This window comes from Callorhinchus milii, unplaced genomic scaffold (genome assembly GCF_018977255.1).
Source record: "Callorhinchus milii isolate IMCB2004 unplaced genomic scaffold, IMCB_Cmil_1.0 Scaffold18, whole genome shotgun sequence".
NCBI lineage: Eukaryota > Metazoa > Chordata > Chondrichthyes > Chimaeriformes > Callorhinchidae > Callorhinchus > Callorhinchus milii.
The window spans coordinates 5250126-5275650 of NW_024704759.1; the positions used below are offsets into that span (position 1 = coordinate 5250126).

Here is a 25525-nt window from a genome sequence, read left to right on the forward strand (position 1 = left end):
CCTTATCACATCTTCGAGACTTCTCAAAGCACTTCACAGATTTTACCGTAAAGCTAATTGACTGTATATTTTGCAGGCGTTTTGTGAGTTTACTTTATAAACTCACGTTTTGCTGAACTGCCTCTTTATTCCCATTATATTAACTAGACAAACCCACAAATAATTATGGTCATCAATCTCAGTAACAAACGTGGTCTGTGGAACATCCCCTGCGCTCATTGCCAGCCATCACTCAATGTTCGGGACTGCGACAGCGCTCGCCTCTCTCAGATATGGTAGATTCCCTGCATTACTGACAACGTTTAATTGCACCACATTAAATCCCAAGCACTCGCTATATCTGATGCCAATGATATTGTCGCAGGGGCACACCCACACTGTTTGAGATACAACCTCACACACAAGCTGAGTGGAGGTTTCGGTGTCCACCCACCTTAACTCATCATAATTCATCCCGTTGCTCGCAAGCCTGAGTCATTCCAGCTCTGAAACCAGCAACAAGTGCCCCCCCACCCACCTTCCCTCACCCCTCCATCGCCCACCAGAGGTCACTCAGTCAGAAGGACAGACACTGGATACAGCTCCCTTCAGCATCTCATACACCCTCACACACTCCCTTCTCACATTCCCCCTGACATCCCCTCTCGGATCCCCTCAGTGACTACCCGAAGCACCACATTAAGAGCACTGAAATCAGTGAGATTCCTCTGTAGTTCACTTGGGTCACCCTGCTTGTGGATAGAAACTACAATTCACTCTGGATCACTGTTGATGTGCAAGCCTCAGAGAGTCCTGTTGACCAACACTAGGAGGCCAGCTCCAAGTTGAAGGTTCCTGGCTTGAATCTGTAAAATCCTCACCATTCTCCACCATTCTCCATTCCCCCAGAGCAGCTTTTAGAAACTCCACAACTGCTGCCTTGCCATTAGCAAGGTGCCTTAATTCCACGCCTCCTGCCAGCTCTTCCACTCTCCAATCAGATGAATCTCTGCTATTGCCTGTTGGGTCAGATGCCAACTCCAGACCCCAAGGATACCCTCATGGGTTTGTTGCAGAACTCTGGCACAAGCCCAAAGAGTCCACTAAACGTCAATAAATGTGGTCAAGCTTTGCTTTAGCCTGGCTCAGTTGGTAGCAGTCTCGCTTCTGAGTCTGAAGGTTGTGAGTTAAGTCCCCACATCAGATTTCATAGAGCAGAGAAGGTTAAGCAGAGACCAGATGGAGAGTTTTAAATTATGAGGAGGTTTGATAAATCAAAGGAAAAAACGCTTGCATTGGTCATGAGTCAGTAACTAGAGGTGTCTGTTAAGATCGTCAATAAAACAATGAAGAGAGTGGTGGAAGCAGATTCAATGTTAGCTTTCAAAAGGGAGTTAGATAGGCACTTGAAAAGGAAAAAAAATGCAGGGCTATGGGTAAGAATGGGAGAGTGAGGTTAGATAAACTAGTTGGATAGCTCTTTCAAAGAGCAGGCACATGCACAATGGGCCGAATGGCCTCATTCTGTGCTGGCAGATTCTATGATTCTATGAAAGGCTCGTAAGGATAGGGACCTGGAACTATGCTTGAGGTAGAATCTGTGTGAGCTTTTAAGAGGAAATCAGATAAATACAGGTATGTGAAAATGAGAGTATAAAAGTAGAGGTGGGGGGAGGTGGGTGGAATAGCCTCCATCCATGCCATCAATCTTTATTCTTTAGCTCTGTGGTAGTTTGGGGAGATGTAGCAGGGATGTGAGCATACTACTGTGACGTTAATGCACTTACTCAGATCCTGTACAACAGGAATGAATGAGAAGATGATTGGACTAATGAGGATCCAGTGTACCAGCAGTGGAGGGAAACGTTGAGATCTGGATTGAGACCAGGACACATCAACTATGTGTTTACCTGGAATTAATGATACTAAGAAAAGACCTGTTGCAGCAGCTCAGGAATAGTTTGTGAGCTCCCGCACACACATTCCTGCTAATTCAGAACGCATTCATTTTGATAATTAAAGGAGCTTTTGTCTAACCAGCTGTCAGGTATTGTGACACACTTTACAGCTGTGAGCTGTTGCTTGCATGTAAAGAAAGAATAACCAACCACAAGAAGGATCAGGAAACCACGAGATTTTGTCTCGTGAACTGATATCAATATGAAAGGCGTGGAGAAACAATCCTTAGGCAATGTTATGAAACCCATAATTTTCCAGTCATACTTACTCATTCCCTTCTTTAGTAATGTCAGGTCTGACCATAGTCTTGGAACTAATTTCAGACGCTGCTTGTGTTTAAATATTTTCTGTTCGCATTCTCGGCCAAAAGAGGCAAACCCTCCGTGGCTCCTGACAGTCACTTGATGTGTTGATTAACTCCTGCAAAGAGACCCGGGATTCATAGTCATTTGAATAGAGCATGAGATGAAGACTGAAATGAGCCAATATTTCACAGATGATGAGGGGTTTTGACAGGGTAAATAGTGAGAATCTATTGCCACTGGTCAGGGATTCAGTAATTAGAGGACAAATTTATAAGAAAAGCGAAAGGAGAGCTTAGGAGAATTGTTTTCACTTAGAGTTTTTGGGATGTGGAATGCCCGGCCAAGTAAGGTGACAGAAGCAGAGTCCCTTGTTGGTTTCAAGAGTGAAGTAGATAGGTATATAAAGGATATATTATATAAAGGATATATTGAAGCGGTATGGAGATAGGCTGGGGCCGTGCGATTGAATAACAAGATTACATTTGTATAGCGTCTTTCATATCAGGAGGATGTCCCAAGGTGCTAGACAGCTTGCTCCGAGAGCCTGGGTAGATTTGATGCTTTATAAATTGCTGTGATTCTATGGGAATACGTTGATTGCCATGTAATATCATTATTAGATTGTCACTTGAACAGACGGGACCTCAGTTTAAAGTCTTAAGAGAACAACGACGCCTCCGACAATGCACTTTACACTGGAGTGTCAGACTAGACTGAGCTCAAAGCTCCGACTTGTGTGTGAGATTGTGGCAGGGTGTGTGAGTGTGTAACGGTGCAGGCAGGGTGTGCGAGAGTGCGGAATTTAGATACCATGAGCAGTAATTATGCCAGTTCTGGCATGGTGTCAGGTGCCTTGGTTTACACCACAATGTTTTCTCAATAATAATAATAAAAATAATAATCCTTGCATTTGTTATAGTGCTTTATCACATTTTCTAGACATCTCAAAGCACTTCACGAAAAATACTGTAAAGTGAATTGACTATATATTTTGTGGGCGAAACGCGGCAGTGTCCCAGTGACCAAATTATTATTATTAATTTTTTTTGAAGGACGTATTACCCTGGAAAAGTGATCTGCCAATCAAGTAACAACTGGGTTCCTACTTAATGCTAGGTAAACAGAGGTGTGTGGAGTAAGGAAACTTGCCCAACTCAAATCTGACATTGACACTGAAAAGTGAACTGGCCTCCATACAGCCATACTATGCTTACAGGCAGCACTCACAACACAGGCTTGACATTACCCACACACCTGACATCACCTGGGAGACTTGAGCAACAATTTCAGACTTGGGGAGAGGCAGTCAATCAATCAGCGATTGGTTGTTTGTGGAGGGAAGGGCAGGACAAACCAGACGAAGGTGGAGCAGGCCAGGAGCAGTGGGATTTACACCATCCTCATTCTCAACACCGACTGAAATAGCAGCCAATGTCCAACTTCATCACTTAACACAAAGAGCCGGTGAATCGATTGGGAACCTTCCCAGACCTCCACCGTCAGCACTGCTGTCTCGCTCAAGCACCTCCATCAGCTAATGGCTGAGTTCGGGCAAGAGGCTTGTGGTGACCTCATTGACACCCAACATCATAATGGTCACTCTAGGTTTTTGGAAAAGGAAAAAGGGAAAATACTCCCTTTCCATTCAATAGTTCATCACAAACATATCTTAAAAGGTGCTTTACAGAGAGCAGTTGGGAAGCTAAGAATATCCTATGCTGCTTCTCCTCTCCTTATCCCCCAATTGGTGGGTCGCTCTCTGGCTGGCGAGATTCGTACACTGGACTGAGGACCTCTCACTATCCATGCTGGGAATGGTTGCAATAGTAATCGTGCTGGTTTGTAAGGAACGACTGCTCAACTCTTCCCCCTCACCTTCTCCTCTGGCACCTCCTTATCTCTCTGACATTCTCCTACCCTACTCCTCTGCTTTCTCCCATTGCTCAGCTACCCCAGGCTGCCCTCTCCACACTGAGCCTTCAGTTTCTACACCCCTAACCTCTGGAACTCCCCCCACCACCCTTTTCTACCATACCAACTCACCGTCTAACTTTCTATCTTTAAGTCCCACCTCAAATCCTTACTCTTCAAGTGTGCTCTGACACCTGTCAATGGGTTGTAAACAGGTATGGCTGGGAAGTGTGTAGATTACAGAGTCAAACAAAACTCTGTTCTAGTATTCCTTATCACAACTGGAGAGTTAGTGAGGAGAAGGAAAGGTTTTGTGAGATAATGGTTTCATAAACAACAGGAAGGGTGCAGACGCTGTTTAATCATTTACCCTATTGAGTCAAAGCCAAATCCAGCAACAAAACACAGATCAGATCAGAAGTCGCTGGGAACACTGTTGAGTGTTTTTATTTCAGATTTCCAGCATCTGCAGTATTTTGCCTTTGTTTTTTACATCTCAGATAAAGCCTGCAGACACTGCGAGCAAAGGTCCTGACTGGTGTGTGCCAGGAAACATGCCCAAACAGTGGATCCTTCTCCACAACACGATTGCTCACAGCACAGCACACTGCTATAAATTGAAGCCACAATGCTGGACTAATTTAAATAATCAACTGGATGCTGTGCTGGTAGGGTGGGTGTTCTGGAAGGATGAGATCAAATGGACTGAAGGACCTTCTTCATCAGAATCAACCTTATGTGGAGGGATCTTTAATCTGTATCTAATTGTATTAGCTCTGTCATGTTCCTCCTATTTTTTCTTCCAATATGGAATACCTTGCAATTTATCTGTATTAAATTTCAACTGGCAGTCATCAGCCTTTCACATACTTGCATATTATATTTCATATTCCAAGCTCTCTTTGTATGACTTTTGCTAGCTCCTCTGATCCCACAGTACCCTAACGTGGTGTCATCCACAAATGTAACTGAGTTCTAACAATCCTCATATCGGGAGAATGTCTCAAAGTGTTACACAGGATTTACTGAATTAGCACAGATGGATACGCCTGGCCGAGTTGTCAGAGAATAGAATATATAACGCCGCATTAACACTGCACATTATGTAACTCTGTCTGTAGGTGACAGGAGCTAATAGCAATGAAAGAAATCTTCACATTACAAACAGTTAGAAAACTCCCTTGTTTTCACAGTTGACTTTGGCCATTGAATAAGTTAATGATTTGAACAAATCAATCAATGTCTGAACACATCATTCCCTAACATCTTCCCTCCACATTACAGTCAGTGCCTCAGCCATTGAGACTTCACATTATGGTCAGAATGTCCCCATATTGGGATTTGATTTCACATAGTCTTAATTCATGCCATTGCAGTGTTGGATGTGCACTGTATTGTCAGACGTGTGTCCTTTGGATGAAATGTTAAACTGAGATCCCATCTGCTTATTCAGATAGACGTTAAAGACCCTATGGCACTATTCAAAAAGAGAAAGGAGTTTCTCCCAGTGTCCTGGCCAACCATTCCCTAGATAAAATTGGTCACTCATTTCATGGCTGTTTGTGGGACATTGCTATGCACAAATTGGCTTCTGTTCACCCACAAAATACACAGTCACTACAGTTCACAGTAAATCCTGTGAGAAGTCTCCCGACTTGAGCATCTTCGCACCTATCGCCTCTCCCTCTCGCAGGCCAAAATGGCCTTCCACTCCCAAACCATTCTGGAGGCCAAAAATAACCAAAAGGTACTGCCTGTTCTCCACCAACCATCACTTCCTCCGTGCACCCCCTTCAGCATCCTGTAGCCTCAATCCAATGTGTGAAGAGGTCCGAGACCTCTTTGTTTCAAAGATTGGAAATACCTGCTTGGCTGCCCCTTCCTTCCCCATCTTCAGATCGAGTCTGAAGACCTTCCTCTTCAACCATGCCTACAGTCATCCTCCCCTTCACCCGGCTCGGCTCAGCCACTGTCAAATGCTCTGGCACGTTACCCTGTGTGAGGGGCGCGATATTGTTGCTGTTGACCTTGTGAGCAGAATTCTCACCTTTGAGAGGGTATAAACGACGTACATTTTTGTAAATCTTTGTAAACCTTTGTTCAGCACCTTGGGAAATCCTGACGTGAAGGGCTATATAAATGCAATTTGTCGTTGTTATCACAGTGACTAACATGCGCTGAGTACAGCACCACAATAACTAACATGTTCCAGGTGCAGTTTTCTCTTCTCCAGCCATGCAAGGGATAGCGGGAGGGAGACCAGAGACCGACTATTGGCAAAATATTCAGCCCTGGAACATAATATGTGAGCCCCACCCTCACTGAGATCCACACACTCACATTCTGTCATCAGACTTCGGGATCAGCAGGGTGAACCCTGTCTGATTCTCCCCTCCCAATCCGAAGGCTGAAGCCAACGTATAATTCTAACTGGAGCTTCATCTGAGGCTGTGCACAGAGCGGGACTAAAGCCAGGCCATCCTTGGTATGTGCCTCGGTGACCAGTGACTTCAACCAGCAACACCGGATAGGTTACTCTGCTTATAAACCTCAGGGCCTCTCCGAGACTACATCTAATGTCTCTCTGCTGTGTTGCTCTCCTACTCAGAGCAGCAAACACTTTCACAAATGTTACATTGTTGTTCTTTGTGGTTTGACCAGCAAGAACGATAGCCCCCAAGCCATGGGGAAGTGGTCACTGTCTGAAACCACAAGTGGAAAAATTCACATTGCTGAGCCAAACCACTCTGGGCGCAGAGCTTTTCACCAATTGTCATCACTCAGAACAGCAAGCACTGGGCGAGAGGGGTGGAATTTGAAGTGGGTCTTTTTTTGGTGCCTGGGTTGGTGCCAGGAAGATCTGGTAGTGTGAATGCTGGTGGTTCTGTGGATGCTTGGCAGGAATTGCAGCAACATGGTGAGTCATCAGGATTGTAGTTGAACCACAAGCTCTGGACCCTGAGGCTTAAAACCTCTGGGACAACACTCAACTGAAGGAAATTCAGCAAACATTCAGACAATGACCTTAATCAGAAGACTCATCCCTTAAAAGCTAAGATCAGAAAATTCTCAGATTCAGCCTTAATTTCAATATCAGTGCTGGTTGTTGGAGGTGCCGTGCTTCACATGAGAATGTTAAACTGAGGTCCTGACTGCCAGTTCAGGTGGACGTTAAGACCAGACTTGTTCCTTCCTGAACACAATGAAGGGGATTCCATACACTCGCAGGATATCTCTTGAACGGGAGGGTTAAATTCTTTCAAAATAAATGGCCTTTTGTAGACTGGATGTGCTGAAAGAAGGAACAGTCTTCACTTAATAGATAGTCTCCCAACCATACAGCCATACCACTGCTTGTTACAATAAAATCCACAACAGATGCCACAAAAACGAAAGATTCATAAATGCTCTAGAACAGAAATAACCCATTCAACCCTTCAAGTCTGCGCTGTGGGTTATGTCAACCTAATCCTATGTTCCTGGTCAGTCCCCTACAAACTTTATTTTTTCCCACTGCTCTTTAAATCAGGAGTGAGAGACACAAAATTTGGATAATCCCAGAAAGAATTAAAGAGAAGGTTAGAAAAATTGTCCTCACATCCAGTGCAGTGAGGATATGGAAATTCTCTGCCCCAAACTGGAGGCGGTTGTCAATTATAATAATAATAATTCAGCGCCTTTCACATTGGAAAGACGTCTTAAAGCACTTCACAGTGTTTACTGTAAAGTGTGGTGACTGTGTATTTTGTAGACAAACAAGACAGCCAATAAGTGCACATTGAACTGGAGTGGATTCAACCTCAATCCCAAGAGAAAGGGTTTTATTAATAATAATAATTTGGTCACTCAATCCATGACTGTTTGTGGGACACTGCTGTGCGCAATTTACGTGTGTATATTGTGTGTGTTGAAGCGCTTTGAGATGTCTTGAAGACGTGATAAGCCACTATATCAAATACAAGGATTATTATTATTATAACCTATGGTGTATTGATCCATCGCTGCTTATCCTACTTGTAGATACTGACATGCCCTGATCTAGATTTTGAGCATCCACAACTTTGCTTCATTTTACCTCATATTTGAAATGTGTTTCTAAAGATTGAAATGCATTTTGTAAAGATAAGAATTTACTGACTGGCACATGAAGATGTGAAAATGATTACACACATCTTGCCGTGCTCACCACACCTCTGTCTTCTGGGGTTGAATCCAAACCAAGCTTTCAAACCCCAGCCCATATGTCACTTCATCACTACTTCACACCTTGCCTCATCTTCTCACTATAATTACTGTAGCAATTGATGTAACCCCTATAATACCAAATCATTTCAAATGCTTCAGGCTTTTCTGTAAAATGTAGTGACTGTATTTTGTGATGAAATATGGCAGTCAATTTGCACACAGCAATGTCCCACAAGAATCTATGAAATGAGTGATCAATTTTATTTGGGGGGGATTGTTGGCCAGGACCTGGGAGAAGCTCATCTCTCCTTTCCAATAGTGGCATGGGATCTTTTGACATGATGACAGGCACAGATAAGAACTTGGTTTAACACCTCATCTGAAGGATGGCACTTCCGACAATATAACACTTCCCCAGCACTGCACTGAAGTTGGTCTAGCCAGAGACAACGAGATCAAAGTCCAGATATAGGACTTGAACCCACAACCTTCTGAATCAGAGACAAAAGCGCTACCAACTGAGTCAGACTGAGAACTTTCACCTAGTTTCACCAGAAAAACAAATTGATGGGATGAAAGTCCCTCTTGTTGGAAGGCTTCAAAATGAAATGAGGCTCAATGCATGCAGTTCCAAGTGAACGTGGCCTCCTAGCACAACTAGTGCAGAATTCAGCTGGAATCAATGCTGACTTGGCAATCAGAGTCAGGGCGGCCTCCAATGGAAAATGGAAATATAACTTTGATTGGAATTGTCTCTGACCAGCCCGCGCGCAATGCTGAAGCAATGTTCTTTGCGTGCTCCAGTTATTGTATTCACAACATATATTCACCAACAGTTATAGATGTCTTAAGAGATGACCTCCCAATATGGAAGGCACTTTAATTGTTGTTAGTAATAATAAACCTTGCATGTGATACACACTTTTCATGTCACATTGCAAACCCTCAGGATTTACTATAAAGTGCAGTAACTGTATATTTGTAGTGAACATAACAGCCAACTTGCTCATGTCTATTTCCGCAAACAGCACAATATTCTTACGGAGTGAGTGACCAAGTTTATTTGGGCAGTTGTTGGCCAGGAGACAGGGAGAAACTCCCTTTTCTTTTCCAAAGGTGTCAGGAATTTGGCCAACTGAACAAGCAGACGGAGTTTAACATCTCATCCAAAGATAGCACCTCTAATATTGCATCACATCCCAATGTAAATTAGAGTCAGCCTAGTCTGTGAGTTAATAATCGTGATGTGAGGGTCGAATCCACAACTTTCTGACTTCGAGAGGCGAGAGTGTGACCGACTGAGCCAGGTTGACACCTAATATTGGTGTTTACTCTGTTATTCTTAAATTCAAGACTAATTCCTAAATTATGCCCTTTAGTTCAGCCTGGGAATGTCACCAACAGATGGCTACTGCTGAACATATGATAATGATTTGGATCACTCTTCTAAATCTACCCCACTTCGGGGGGAATGCATCAGATTTGAAATATCAGGGCAATGCTTTTTTAACATTTCATGTGCAAACAAAAAGTGTGGGGTATCAGTTGGTGCCTTGGATAAATGTTTTTGGTCACATTTGGGTGTCTGACACATGCAGATACTCCATGTTTAAAAGTATCCAGTGAGCTGGAGTCTGAGTTCAAGAACACATATTCATATATCCATGGCTTGGAATCCACCTTAAGTGGTGTACACAGAGCTAAGAAGATGCTGCACAAGCTCTGCACCTCCAACTGGTGGAACCATCGCTCAATGTCAAGGGATGTGTGTCTGAGGTGTGGGCAGAAAGGTTGCAATGTTTCCATACATTTCATGCTGAACTGTGTTGTCCACCAAGAAGCTCGCAGGGAGTTCCTGGTACCTGTCTGAATTGGATTCAACTCCATGGAACTGAACTAGCTCCAAAGTGACACGGTTGGCAACAGAATGTCAGAATCAAAACCAGCCTCTGCGGCAATCTTAGTCATCCAGTTCCTGAGCCAAGTGGGTCTGCATTACTCTGGGGCACTGCTGATAACAGTTGAACCAGCAATAGGACTTTGAGATGCAGAGCACTCACTGGACTCTTCCAACACATCTCCTGTTAACCATGCAATCCAAAGCCCTAACGGATAGGGTGGTCCAAGCTGAACAAGCAAAGGAAGCTTGCTAAGCAGTATTCTCAATGGCAAGCTATGTAGTTTTAGCTGGTTAAATTCCAGCAGTTTCCCCAATGCACACTCTGGGGTCCCCAAGCCTTGGCTCTCGCCAAGTTAAGTCTAATACTCTCCGGATTAGGTAAGCAGAGTGTGTGTCTTCTGGGAAGAGAGTGCACATTCCATTCCAGACACAGGAATTTCCATGTGCATGTGGTATACATGGAACACTCAGTTTGGTTTGGATACTGTTAAGCATGGTGATGGGTTTCTTTATGTGCCAGTTCTGGCTAACCAAATCAAATCCTGATCCTACTGCTCCTCACCTCCAGGTTCCACATCCCCTACCCCCACAGTCAGGTCACTTGCCAATGTAGCTCAGTGGTTTAGAGCACTCGCCTCACAAGATCTGGGTTCAATTCCCAGCAGGGCGAAATGTCGGGCAAGTTTCTTTACTCCACAAGCCTCTATTTACCTAGCACTAAATAGGAACCTGGTTGTTAGTCGATTGGTGGATCGCTTTTCCGGGTCACCATTTGTGGGATATTGCTGTGTGCAAATGCTTGCCATATTTTGTCCACAAAATACACAGTCACTACACTTTACAGTATGTCCTGTGAAGCACTTTGAGACCTCTGAACGAAGTGATACAGCGTCATACCAAATGCTAAGATTGTTATTGTTATCGTTATTATAAAATTGGTCACTCACTCCATGGATATTTGTGGAATGTTGCTATGTGGAAATTGTTGTGCTCATCTATAAAATACTCAGTCACAATACTTTACAGTAAATCATGTGAAGTGGATTGAGATGTCCTCCCAACTTGAAAAATATTGTATCAAAAGTATGGATTGTTATAGTTGAGAAAGGAATCATCATTCAGCTAATTTATTCAGGCTTGCTGCTATCTCCAAACAGACAGAAATTCTCTCCCAAGACATGCCGCCTCACTCCCTGCATTCAAAAACCTCCCAAAAATAAATCTCCGACCAGATGTTTAACTTTCATTTCACACAGACTACCCGAATAGGGAAGTGCATTGAGACATTATTCCATGTACATGTATCTGTGCAAGTTCTTATTTCTCTTGCTTTATGGGGTTGTTACACACATTTAGTCCAAGACATTGGTGGCTATAGTACTCTCGCCAGAAGCCTGGTTTGTTGGCAATGGCTTCAACAAAGTTAATTTATTTTATTACCAACTATGGCTGACGTTGATGGCTTCTCCTGCCACCAACACCCAATATTAAGACTTGTTAAGTGCACACATTACCAGGTGCTAGCTTTATCACAAAAATATGTTTCCAATAAACTTGCTTTTGCTTGTAAATATCTCACTTTCTGCCAAAACATTGGTCATTTAAAATGAAAGCTTTTATTGCTAATTTGTGAATCCTTATTGATGCCCTGGGGCCTGCACACAAAAGGGAGTCTCAGATTATTAATAGTTAGGATTGTTGCTTTGAAGTATTGCTCTTTTTGATGTCCGATAAACCTATGCTGGAGCTAATGCCAAAACAGTGACTAATTCCTACTGCCCACAATGGGACAGGCCCATTCTGGCTCGGAGTCCGCATATAATGGCCAGTGCCATGCACTTACAGCATGTCATGACTTACAAGAAATGAACAGGGAAAAATAACTTCATGAGAAGTTCCTTGACAGGAGTGACGCCAAAGCCTGTTACAAAGAATAATGGTGGAACTGCCTCCAGGCATGAGTGAAGGGCAAGGTGCATTAGTTAGTTATTAGTCTATAGGAGGTTGCATGATGCTCAAACACCATGTAGCAGCAATCTTTAGACCAGGACCCCGAACGACTACTTCTTTCTCCCTTGCAGAGGGTCCTTCTGACTCAGAGAGTTGAAGAGAAAAGTGATGTGAGTCGTAAGAGAAGTAATCAGCAGAAAAGGAGAAGGTCTGAGGGATCTGCTTTACCACACAATACAATACAAATTACAAATTGACACTTATATAGGGGGAATGTCTCAATGCGCTCGATAGTCCAGGGTTTGCAAGAGCTGGGGGAAGGGACTGAGGGGGTGAGGGGTGCAGGGAAAGATGGACGAAAGCAGAGTCAAAGAGGACTGTCTTGAGGTGGACCTTGAAGGAGGCAAGGGAAGGGGTGCGACATAGGGATTCCAGATGGACTTCCAGAGAGCGGTGTTAGATATACTGAAAGCCCGAGGGCCAGGTATGGCAGGGAACGGGAAGCAAGCTGGTGCCCGCTGAGCCGGGTTGGTATGGTTTGAGGAGGTTGCAGAGAGCGGGAGAGCAAATCCGTGGAGAGATTTAAATACGAGGATGAGGATCTTGAACTCGATCCCCTAGGGCATGAGGAGGCAGTGGAGCTGGACGAGGACGGGCATGATAGGCTCATGCTTTACTGGAACCAAAACAAACAATGTCTAAGTCCTTAATGACAAGCTAAAAATTTATAATAATAATAATGATCCTTGCATTTGATATAGCGCTTTTCACGTCTTCTCGACATCTCAAAGCGCTTCACAGAATATGCCGTAAAGTGAATTGACCGTATATTTGTGGGCGAAACGCGGCAGCCAATTGTGCACTGCAGTGTCCCACAAACAGTCTTGGATTGAAAATGATCAATTTATTATTATTTTTTGTTTTTTGGAGGGATTATTATTAGGCGTGTGGAGTAAGGCCCAATTATTTCCCAATAATAAGACAAAATTACACAGATTGAAATAACTAGTCATTTTAATTTACACAAATAAAGATTATTTTCGTCCTCCTTCCCATAACCAGCTTAATGTGATTATGTGTTATGAACCCAAGGCTTGTATGAACATAGAAACTTTAAACACAGAAAGAGTCCATTGGCCAGTCATGCCTCTCTAAAGAGTTCTTCACTTAGTCCCACTCTCTTCGTTCTGTAACACGCACACACACATCCTCTTATATCATCCGTTCACCCGCCAAATCACAGTAAATCGTGTGAAGCACTTCACACAGTAAATCGTGTGAAGCGCTTTGGGACATTGTTACTATGTGAAAGGAGTTATACCAAATGCAAAGAATATTATTATTATATATATTATATATAACCACACCATGTGTTGATTCCTGAGAGATGGTTAATTTAATATGTTTCATTTAATAATGTGGTGATACTTAAACATACAAAGATCCCAGATACATGAATAGAAATTTTTGTAGAGCATTAATATGTCAAAACATCTCAAGGTGTTTTGCATTCTGTAATAAAAGATCACAGGCCAGAGTTTAGGAGAAATTGTTTTATGCAGAATTGTTAGGATTTGGAACTCCCAATCTGGAATGGTGATGAGAGCAGAATCCGTGTTAATTTTTAAGCGGGAATTAGATTAATAAAATAAAAAGGAGAAATATAATAATAATAACTCCTTTCACAGGGTAACAATATCCCAAAGCCCTTCACACGATTTACTGTGTGTTTGATGGGTGAACGGATGATATAAGAGGATGTGTGTGTGTGTAACAGAACGAAGAGAGTGGGACTAAGTGTAGAACTCTGTTAGAGAGGCATGACTGGCCAATGGACTCTTTCTGTGTTGAAAGTTTCTATGTTCGTACAAGCCTTAGATTCCACTGCCAAATGTTGTGACTGCGTATTTCTCAGCATATTGAGCAAATGTTTGCTTATGAAGTTAAGAAATTGGTAAGGTTTAGTTCTGGTGGTGATGTTGGTGAGGCTTAGGTGGTGAGGTCACCCTAAGCATCACACCATACAGAGAGTCTCCACACTGAGCGTCACACCAGACTGAGGGTCTCATTTTGACATCCTGATAAGTTTTCTATATCGTTTGCAAGGATTATCATCTAGAATTTCTATCTTGGTGATGTCAAAATCTGCAGCCCACACCATGTGTTGATTCCTGAGAAATGTTTTAATATGTTTATGATGTTCCCTTGCTCTTTCCCCATCGTGTCTGTGCTGGTGCTCGCACCCCACTGGAGCTCTCCACTTTAACCCCATTCCCTGTTTTTTCTCCATCATTTCCATGCTGGTGCTTTCCCCATCACTGGAGCTAATCTCAATCTGTTGCTCTTTCCCTTACCCCATAATATTATGTTTCCTGATTTACTTATCCAATTTCCTGGAGATATATTGCAACATCAGATCATTAACAAATATGGACTGTGAACAGACTGTCACCAGGAAGTGACACATTGCTGAGAGCAGAGAAAATGAGCAAACATGTGCATCATGAAATATGATTTGGTGTCCAAACACGGAAGGAGATGCAACCACAAGAACACCATATTTTAGACAACCACAAGAGAGGCACAATAACTGGTGCCTGACTGTTTTGCATAGCATCACATTTCACTTATTTATACCACTAATAGTCAAATTAATGGCACTCCGTCACTTGGTCAACAAATCATTTCATTGAAAACATTTAACATTTCCTCCAAGTAAGTTATTGTATTTCATCCATGCTGTGGTGTGGGGAACTCATGAAATTCATTCTAATCTACATCTCACCTGAATTCTATATTCATATGATTATTTACCATTTGATATATAAACAGACAGACAGGCAGAGAGACAGACTTGCAAGTCTATTCGTCACCTGTTTATTCTTCCTAACCTGGGAGAGATTTGAGCAAGTGACCCAACTATTTTCGAGTGGGGTTCTAACAAAATCATGATCGCTTGAACACAATGTAAATTACAGCTCCAATTTGCATTCATTTTTGGAAACTGAATGTTAAAAGGTACTGTCACATCCCACTTAATTATTTCCAGATTTCTGATATTCTGCGCCAAAGACACAGGCAGATGTGTGTTTCTAATGGCAAGATTCTGATATTCTGCGCCAAAGACATCAGGTCAGTACACATCCTGTACAGAATTACTCTAGCTATTTGATTCATTGCGTATACGTTTAACAGAGCAGTAAATTGTATGTGTTTACAGAGCAGTACGGTGTAATAAAAATAATAATCCTTGCATTTGCTATAGCACCTTATCATGTTGTTGAGAAGTCTCAAAACTCTTCATGGACAAAGATTGTAATTACCAGTGTCAGTGTGTGTGTGGATTGATTGGGTATGAATGTGCATAATGTGAGAGTGGATATGAATGAGTGTGAGTCGATTTGTGGATTGCATGTATGTGGGTTGCGTGTGAGTGGGCCCATGTGAGTGTATACAGCAGAAAATGAGAGATTCAAATAGAAGCACAAAAATTCAGCACAGGAGATTATTTTTTCCAATTGTGTTTGTGCCACTCACTGATTGATCTTCTAAATTACTTTTGTTTTATTAGGCACTTCAAGATGCTACCCAATGAGAAGAGCAAAATATGCAGTAAATGCATATTGGTGTTGTAAATCCCACTTCTCAGGTTTCTCCATACATCCATTAATGTTTACTACAACAAAAACAAAAATAATAATAATAATAATAATAATCCTTGCATTTGATATAGCGCTTTTCACGTCGGGAGGACGTCCCAAAGCGCTTCACAGAATATACTGTAAAGTGAATTGACTGTATATTTGTGGGCGAACGCGGCAGCCAATTGCGCACAGCAATGTCCCACAAACAGTCGTAGATTGAAAATGACCAATTTATTATTGTTTTTTGTTTTGGAGGGATTATTATTAGGCTCTGTGTGGAGTAAGGAAACTTGCCCGAGGTTTCGCCCTGACCTGCCTGGAATTGAACTCAGGTTTCTCACTTGCAAAGCGAGTGCTCTAACCACTGAGCTACAGGACTCCAATTACATTTGTATAGTGCCTTTCACATCGGGAGGACGTCCCAAGGTGCTGGACAATCAGTCTTTCAGACCCGAGTTGGAGCTCGGGATTGGGGAAGGTGGACGGCAGGGGAGGAAGGAGGATGATGGAAAGCACGGTCAAAGAGGAGGGTCTAGAGATGGGTCTTGAAGGAGGCAAGGGTGGGGCCGAGGCAGAGGGACTGTGGGATGGAGTTCAAGAGGGTAGGGGCAGAGTGGCAGAAGGCCAACAAGCCAAAGTTGGGGTAGGCGATGCGGGTGACATGAAGTAGGCCGGAACCTGCTGAACGGAGGGACTTGGCAGGTTGGTAGGGGGTTAGGAGGTTGCAGAGGTAGTGGGGAGCGAGGCCATGGAGGGCTTTGAACGTGAGGACCAGGATCTTGAACTGTATCCTCTGTGTGATGGGGAGCCAGTGGAGTCAGGCGAGGACGGGGATGATAAGGTCATGGAACCTGGTGAGGTGGATAACGTGGGCTGCAGAGTTCTGGGTGATCTGCAGCCTATGGAGGGAGGAGTTGGGAAGGCCAACAAACAGGGAGTTTGCGTAGTCAAGTCTGGATGTTATGAATGCGTGTATGAGGGTTTTGGCAGCCTGTGATGTGAGACAATGAAGGAGCCAGGCAATGTTTGGTTGGTAGGGGAAGGCAGAGCAGGTTATGGTATGGATGTGGGTTAGAAAGAATAGTTGAGGATCAAACAAGACCCCAAGGTTCCGGACCGGCTTAGTAAGGTGGAGTGTGCATCCTGGGATGGTGATGCTCTCAACGCCTGAAGTGTGGACGCGCTGACAGGAGCCAATTAGGAAGGGGCCTCAGTCTTGTTGACGTTCAACTGACAGATATTCAAGAGTCAAGCGTGGAGGCAGAAAGATACAGTTGGGTATCATTTGCATACATGTAGAAGTTGACCCCATATCTGCAGATGATGTCACCAAGAGGGAACATGTAGATGTTGAAGAGGAGGGGACCATGGACAGAGCCCTGAGAAATGCTGCACGAGACAGTGCGGGGACTAGAGGAGAAACCGTTTGTGGAGATGAAACTGCTCCATCTCCATACTACTGCTTGGGCTTTTATTCAATTCTATTGGTCTGGCCTCAATACCCACTGTGGTAATAAATTTAATACCCCAAGTAGTATTTACATTCAGTACCCCTGCCCATAAACCCCAGAATCTCATTTGAATCTTGACACAACTTTGAAGGCGTTACTATGTTAATTACCTCTGAGGCAGAAAGTCGTTTAAGCTTCACACTAGGGCGTTGAATTTAAGGTCTAAGTTGATACTCAGATACATGCTGGAGGAGTACTGCATTGTTGAAGGTGTCAATCTTTGGATGAAACAAAGATTGTTCAGGTGGATGTTAAAGTTCTCATGACATTTTGAAAAGAAAAGGAATTTCTCCCAGTGTCCTGGCCCAACACTCACAGATAAAATTGGTCATTCGCTTAATGTTTTTTTGTGGGACATCGTTGTGCACAAATTGGCTGCTGTCTCTGGCTGCAAAATATATGATCACTAGAATGTAAAGTGAAACGTGTGAAGCGCTGTGACTCATCCTCCTAACCTGAAAGGAACTATATCAAATGCAGAGATTATTATTATTATACAAGATTCAGTCCTTGGCCACACACTAGAGGAATTAACCTCATTAGTGCAGTTGTGTAGCAAGATGTGATATTATTGTGAAGCTTACAGCCAAAATCAGCAGTAATTTTGAAAAGCTTATTTTGGAGATATGAAAATAGCGTGAGGGAAAATAAGCTTGGAAGCTGTATTCCAAAGATCAAACAGTAGAAAATTGGAGTGGATCAAAGTTATTTTAAGACATGAGGAACGCAAGTCTCTTTTTTTGGGGAAATTGAGAATCATGGAAAGACTATATTACAGAGGTTAAATAAAAAGGTCAGGAGGGAGACTGCAAATAAACAGACAGAATGGAAGATGTACTGAATGGATGGAATAATGCTGGTGATAATATCCAAAACATATTGCAGAAATCTATGGTGGAGAGGTAGTGTGACTCTGTTCAACTCCTGTATAGCCTGGTCTTCACCTGTGCTGCTCTTGTCAGACACTGCCAGACACTTAGGACTCCCTACATTCATAATGTGTAGGGCTGCGGATTTGACTCTCTTTACGTCTGTCTTCTTCAGACTCTCAAGCCTGATGGGAGTCTAGCTCTTGTTAGCTGCCTTTACAGCTAGGTTGAGCACCAATAACCATAGAAGACAGTGACAGGGTTTATCTCCCTGTCACACTCCATTACATGCATCAACTGTTTTGCCCCATTCTCTGGAACTCCATCCCAGGAGTCTCTCCACTCCCTCCCTCTCTCCCAAGGTCCTTCTCTAGACTTCACATCTTTGACTGCACATTCAGCCATCTTTCCCTCCCCACCTTCTTCCCACCCCAAGCTCAGGTGCCTGGCCTGTCCTGTTAGGTGCATTAAGATATCCTTCTGATGTGAAAGATCGCTATATAAATATAAATTAGTATTGTATTGTACCCCATTACACACTGTTACACCGTCACGCAAGAACAACTCAATTCTGGAAACAAGGAGAAACTCCCTTCTCTTTTTAAAGGTGATCTTTAACCTGACTAGGCTAATGGGACCTCGATTTAACATCTCATCTGAAGGATGGCACCAGTGACAATAATAATAATCCTTATTGAATTGACTGTATATTTTTGGGCAAAATGCGGCAGCCAATTGTGCACAGCAGTGTCCCGCAAACATTCGTGGATTGAGTGACAACATTATTAATTTTTTAAGGGATTATTTTCATGGGAAAAGCAATCCACCAATCGAATAACAACTTTACTACTTACTGCTAGGTAACCAGAGGTCTGTAGAGTATGGAAACTTACACCCACCCAAGAATCAAACCCAGGTGCTTTACCCAATGTGTTGCAGGACTCCACATACAGAACAGGACTCCACAATACAGCTCACCCAGCACTGCTCTTGAGTGTCAGCGTAGCCTATACAAGATAAATGGCAGCTTTAGAAACATAGGGGTAAAATTAACTGGTTTCATAAACTAATTCCTAAACTTGTTTTAGGAACACCAGCAGATGGCGTCCCCTACCCCACTCGAGCCTTGCTATTTTCTCGGACTTAAAGCAAACAATCCTATTTTGTAATTTTACACCAGACATGGGGCTCTTGATTATTTTTCTTGCTGACTATTGACTTCCCACTCTCCCAGACAAAGAAGTTGTATCAATTGGCCCAGAGGCTGTAGGCCTAGCTTAGCACAGAAGCCATCAAATTGTAGTTATACGGTGNAAAAAACAACAGAGGTATGAAAGAGTAGTGTAGGATTAGTTTTATTATTTTGTTACATTTTTTATTTGAAGACCAGTTGGGGGCCAGTGATGGCCTGCGAATGGGGTCACTCAAGACACAATGTCATTCCCAATGCTCACAAACACAGGGTTAGGCACCTATCATTTGCCATCTTTAGATACGAGGCGCTACCTGGTGATGATGATCTCTATGTTAACTCTGTATGAATTCCTTGTTTGTATGGATCTTCTGCAGAAACGTTTCAATGACTTTTGGATAGCAGTTGATGAAAAGTAGAAGACAATGGGGTCAAAGCAGGTGTTATACATTGCCATGGTGATTACAATATTCCTCCACTGCACATTTTTGCTGGAGAAAAATCCAATAATATGTGATATGTTGTAGGGACTGAAGCAGACAATGAAAGTGAATAGAGTGGTGAGTGCGAGGCCCACAGCCCGCTGTTTCCTCTCTCTAGGGATATAAGGTGATGACCACACAATCTTCACAAAGTTGCTGTAACAGAAAATGCTGATGAGCAAAGGAATGAAGAACAGCATGATGCACAGCTCCAGTCGGAACGGCAGCACAATCAGAAGCTGTTCCTTGGTGAAATGGGTGTAACAATCCGAGAAGCAATTCGATTCGGTCACATTCGGCTTCCATTTCATTGCTATCACCAAGACAACAGAGCAGTTGGTCATCGCACACACCCAGATGACGATGCTGCCTATCACTGCATATCGAGGCTTCCTGTACAACTTGTACTTGATGGGAAAAGCCACCCCCAAGTACCTGTCCACACTCAGTGCAGTCAGGAACAGAGTTGAGCCGTATATGCTGCTGTAATAGACAAATGAATTGATGGGGCAAAGGAACAAAACTGTTGAAGGAGTGCATGAAAACAATAAAACAGCCAAAAATGTTAGACAGATCAAATCTGAAATGGTTAGATTTAGAAGGAAGATATTGCTGGGTGAGCACTTTGCATTAATGACAATGAAGAATGCCGCAATGTTGAGACTGAGGCCAATGACCACAACAAGCAGGTTCATTATCTCATTAATGTTGTAAAAGGTTTCCATTTTTATTTGTTTACCTGAAAAGAAAGAAGGAAAATAGAGTTAGAATATTGCCTGATAGGTAGAGCTAGTTAAATCTCATTGAGGGAACTCAGTGAGTTAGCTTGGCTAGTTTGATCGCAATCTCGCCTCTGTGTCAGCCACAGACAGGTTAAGAGAATGGATAGACCTTTGGCAGCGTGTGTGGTCGTGCACTTCCATGCACCTTCCATGTCAGAAGAACATCTCAAAGCACTTCCCAGGATACACTGTAAAGTGTCGTGACTGAGTATTTTGTAGGGTAACGCTGTAACTAATTTCACAAACAACCATGAAATGAATATTGGCCAGGACATCAGGAGAAAACTCCCCTCTTTTTTAAATAGTTCCATGGGATCTTTAACATTCACTTCGACATGCAAATGTTACATAACAAAAAAAATTATCCTTTGCATTTGATATAGCGCTTTTCACATCTTCTAGACGTCTGAAAGCCCTTCACAGAATATACTGCAAAGTGAATTGACTCTATATTTATGGGCGAAACACAGCCAATGTGCACAGCCAGTCACGGATTGAGTAAACAATTTTTTTTAAAAAGGATTATTATCTCCAGAAAAGCGATCCACCAATCGACTAACAACCAGGATCCTACTTACTGCTAGGTAAACAGAGACGTGTGGAGTAAGGAAACTTGCCCAACATTTCGCCCTGCCAGGAATCAAATCCAGATCTCTCGCTTGAGAGGTGAGGGCTCTAACCACTGAGCTACAGGACTCCACACATTACTTTCAGTTTAACATTGCATCTGAAGGAAGGCACCTCCAACAATGCAGAGCACCCACACTACTGCATTGGATTGTCAACCTCGAGTAGGAAACCAAAGTCCAGACATGCGGCTTGAACCCACAACCTTCTGACTCAGACAGGGTTGCAACCAACCTGACATATAATGATAATAAAAATCCTTGCACTTGGTATAGCTCCTGTAACATAAGGAGTACATACTAAAGTGCTTCACATGAAATACTACAAAGTGTTTTGTGGGCGAATCTGGCTGCCAATTAGTGTGGAGCAGTGTCCCACAAACAGCCATGGATAAGTGACCCATTTTGTTTGGCGGGATTGTTGGTCAAGATACCCAGAGAAACTCACTTCTCTTTTCCAATAGTGCTGTGGGATCTTTAACATCCACCTGAACAGTCAGACGGGGCCTCGGTTTAACATCATTTGAGACTCCAATAGGGCAGCACAGCCCCAGAGAGCCAGCCTAGACTTGTAAGTTTAAAGTCCTGACGTTTGAATCCACAACCTTCCATCCCAGAGGCAGAGCTGTTTCTGTTTTCTTGATTTCCGTTTTCTCAAACCCAGACTTTCTCCACTTTCATAACTCCATAAAATGTGACATCAACTTATTTCATCCATTTGCTGCTGTCTGATGGTGTGAGAAGTAAATTTTCTGAGTAGTTGCCAGTGGCCAATGTCCACTTGCTATTTACATGAACCAAAGGGTTTGGCACATCAGAGAAGTAATTGTTATTAACTTGGAAGACAAAGCTCTGGTCAACCCAGCTTAAGAGGACTCAAATCCAAGCCACACGTTCTGGCAATTCTTGCTGAGTCTTATCCAGACTCTGCTGAGAGCAACACTCCCTATTCTAGACTTTACTATTGTGTCAGGTGAAGGATTATTATATAAACGTGCACATATTCTTGATGTTGGTGGCAAAATGAGCCCATTTCTGACATACAAAGAGCACAATACAATTTACATATATGTCACGTCAGGAGGACACCCCAAATAACATGACAATTTTGGCTGGGCATTGCCCTAATCTTGTACAAAATTAAGACCACTCCTCCAATAAATAGGTGTGAACAATACAGCAATTTAGGGATAACATTAATGTTTCTTTTCCCATCAACTCCCCAAATTATATCAACAAATTTAATTTGGGTAATTAATCTAATGCATGGAATATGGACCTTTGTGTGTCTCTGTTCTCTGCTCTCAATATGTCCAACACTTGTCAGTCTGTTTCTCTCTCTGCTCTGTGTGTGTGTCTCTGCACTCTATCTCTCTCTTTCTCTGCTCTCTGTCTGTATCCCTCTCTCCCTCTCTCTGCATCTTTTTGTCTCTCTCTCTCCTCTCTCTTTCTGCACCGCATTCTGTACATGAGGGCTGGGTTGGGAATTGGAACCCATACAGTTCAAAGATGACACTCCAATGCAACGCGATAGCTGTGCTGCAATATTAGAGGGGCCGTCCTTTGAATGAGACGTTAAATCGAGACGTTATCTGCTCTTTACAGGATATTCTACAAAATGTTTTTGGATGTCCTCCTGACATGAAAGACACTGTATCAAATGCTATTATCATCTCCGTCTCTCTCTGCTCTGTGTGTGTCTCAGTCTCCTCACTCTCTCTCTCTGCTCAGCCTCTTTCTTTGGAAAATTATACATTTTCCATTTATTTTCTTTCCATAAACTTTCCATTCTTTATGACTCAAGCTGAATGTATTGTTACTCAAAGACCGCCCAATTGGGTGGGGATGGGGGTGGGGGTTGATCTGGATAGCGATGAGGAGCAGAGAGATCAAGGCACTGAGACCAAATGGAGCTCCAACTCTCTGAGCTCAGCTCGGAGCAGGGTTTGAAATTTGATTCCCAGGCGGGGCAAAACCTTAGGCAAGTTTCCTCACTCCACAAACATATTCCTCTGTTTAGCTAGCAGTAATCAACAACCTGCTTGTTAGCCGATTGGCGTATCGCTTTCCGGTGGTATTCATCCCTTAAAATAATAATACTAATTTTGTCACTTTAGCCACAACTGTTTGTGGGACACTGATGTGCACAATTGGCTGCAGCATTTCACCCACAACACACACAGTCAATACAATTTACAGTATATTCTGTGAAGCGCTTTGAGACGTCTCGAAGACGTGATAAGGTGCTATATCAAAAACAAGGATTATTATTATTATTAAGTCAGAGCTGTCTGACCCAGAGCCACACTGGGCAGTGGCTTCAATGTTGGAGACTTTGACAGGAGACAGTGAGTATGAGGTGTGTGCTGTACCGAGTCTCCTACCTGCGCAGCTCTCTTGCCGACTCACAACACAGCTGCTTGGTAGCACTCCACCTCTCAGGTGTCTGGGTCTTCACAGTGTGCCTCCTGTCTGATATCTGGCTCTATACCTCCAATAACAATTTGCATTTATATAGGATCTTTCACACAGGGTAGCGACTCGGAGATGTCCCGGATGTGTCTTCACTCACATATCTATGAACAAAGGCAGTGAGTCAGGTTAATAATCTACTTCTGTTGAATCAACGAGCCTAGACTATCACAGGATGAAAGTAAAAACAAACACTCGGCTGGTTACCTGCCTAGTGACACCTGCAAAAGCCAATCACATCCAACCGTTTCAACAACTCCCTGATAAGAAAATTAACTTAAAGGAAATTAGTTTTTCCCAAACTTACAGTGAGTCCAGATCTCAAAGCAATAACAACAACAAATTTAATTTGTATAGCGCCATTCACGTTGGGAGGATGTCCCAAGGAGCTGGACAGTCAGAGATTTGGACCTGAGCCGGAGGTTGGGAGGGCAGGGAGGGTAGGGTTGGGAGGGCAATGGAAGGCGCTGTTTAAGATGAGGATTTTGAGATCTGCCTTGAAGGAGGCAAGGGAGAGAGCGAAGGGACTGTGGGATGGAGTTTCGAAGGCTGGGGGCATAGAAGCTCCACAGCCAACCGCCGATAGTGGGGCAGTCTGGGCGGGGGATGTGGAGCAGGCCGGAGCCTGATAGGAGGGAGCGGACAAGTCAATATGGAGTTAGCAGGTCACTGAGGTAGAAAGGAGCAAGACGGAGGAGGGCTTTGAAGGTGAGGACAAGGATTTTGAACTCTATCCTCTGGGGGATGGGGAGCCAGGAGAGCTGGGCTAGGGTGGGGGCGATAGGGTCACAAAGCCTGAGCGGGAGAGGACACGAGCTACAAATTTCTGAATGATCTGCAGTTTGTGAAGGGAAGAGTTTGGAAGGCTGGCAAGCAGGGAGTTGGTTGGCATCGCCGAGCCTAGGAGTATTGAAAGGATGAGGATCGCGGCAGCCTGAGGGGAGAGAGTTTTAGCTTACATGGTTGACAGGAGCTGAATGGGAAGAATCCCTGCTCCCCAATACATAGGGAGCAAGGATTTGGAAACAGACCACAGTGATGTCAGGCACATTGTAAATATAATTATTTTCTTTTTGTGAACCAATACACTGATTGTCGACCCTATTTGTTGGACTTGATCATTTGTGTGTTCTCCGTGTTTGTATTTTTTGCACGGCTGTAATCCCATGGTTTATAGCCACATCTCTGACTGGCTGGACTGGAGGTCTAATCCAGTGCATCCTATACACTGCCCGAGGTTTACTCTAAGTCACGTCTCTCTTTATCTACAGGGTCTGGAGAAAGACTTCAATGGAGTCAGTGGTCGTCAGACCCTCCAAAGGGCGGCGGTGATTGGAATAAATTCAGAGACGATAGGAGTTGGGTCTGCACATTACTGAGAGCTACTTCCAGCTCTGTTGGGTATGGGAGGAAGGGGGGAGGAGGAGCAGGGCTGTGACCCTGTGACTCCATTTTGAGGAAGCGGTTTATGTGAGTGTAGCCTCTGAACATGGATCTGAACTTCAAAAGATTCTATTAAGAACATTCGAGATTAGGGGACTATTTTCCCACACACTGGGAATAATATGGAGCAGCCTGGCAGCTAAAGCAGCGGTGGTGTCAATTAAAGTCTTTAGGAAAAGAGGAAGATAAATCTTTGGTTAAGAAGATGATTGAAGTATATCAGGCAACGTCTAGACAATGATAATTGATTCATTCATGTAATCCATCAGCCCAGGACTGCCAGGAGCCAGCATGTGATCACTGTCAGGATAGCGA

At 43.3% G+C, this 25525-nt stretch overlaps 1 protein-coding gene across 1 annotated transcript; it reads right to left on the reverse strand.

Annotated features, from left to right (window-relative positions):
- Positions 1 to 19552: 19552 nt before the first annotated feature.
- On the reverse strand, positions 19553 to 23923 carry LOC103171717 (free fatty acid receptor 2-like). The gene is made up of 2 exons (XM_007884509.1): positions 23680 to 23923; positions 19553 to 20626 (listed from the first exon to the last, which is right to left on the reverse strand). The coding sequence occupies exon 2, from the start codon at positions 20610 to 20612 to the stop codon at positions 19716 to 19718; it is 897 nt and encodes a 298-aa protein (XP_007882700.1). The 5' UTR covers positions 20613 to 20626; positions 23680 to 23923; the 3' UTR covers positions 19553 to 19715.
- Between the last annotated feature and the right edge of the window lie 1602 nt (positions 23924 to 25525).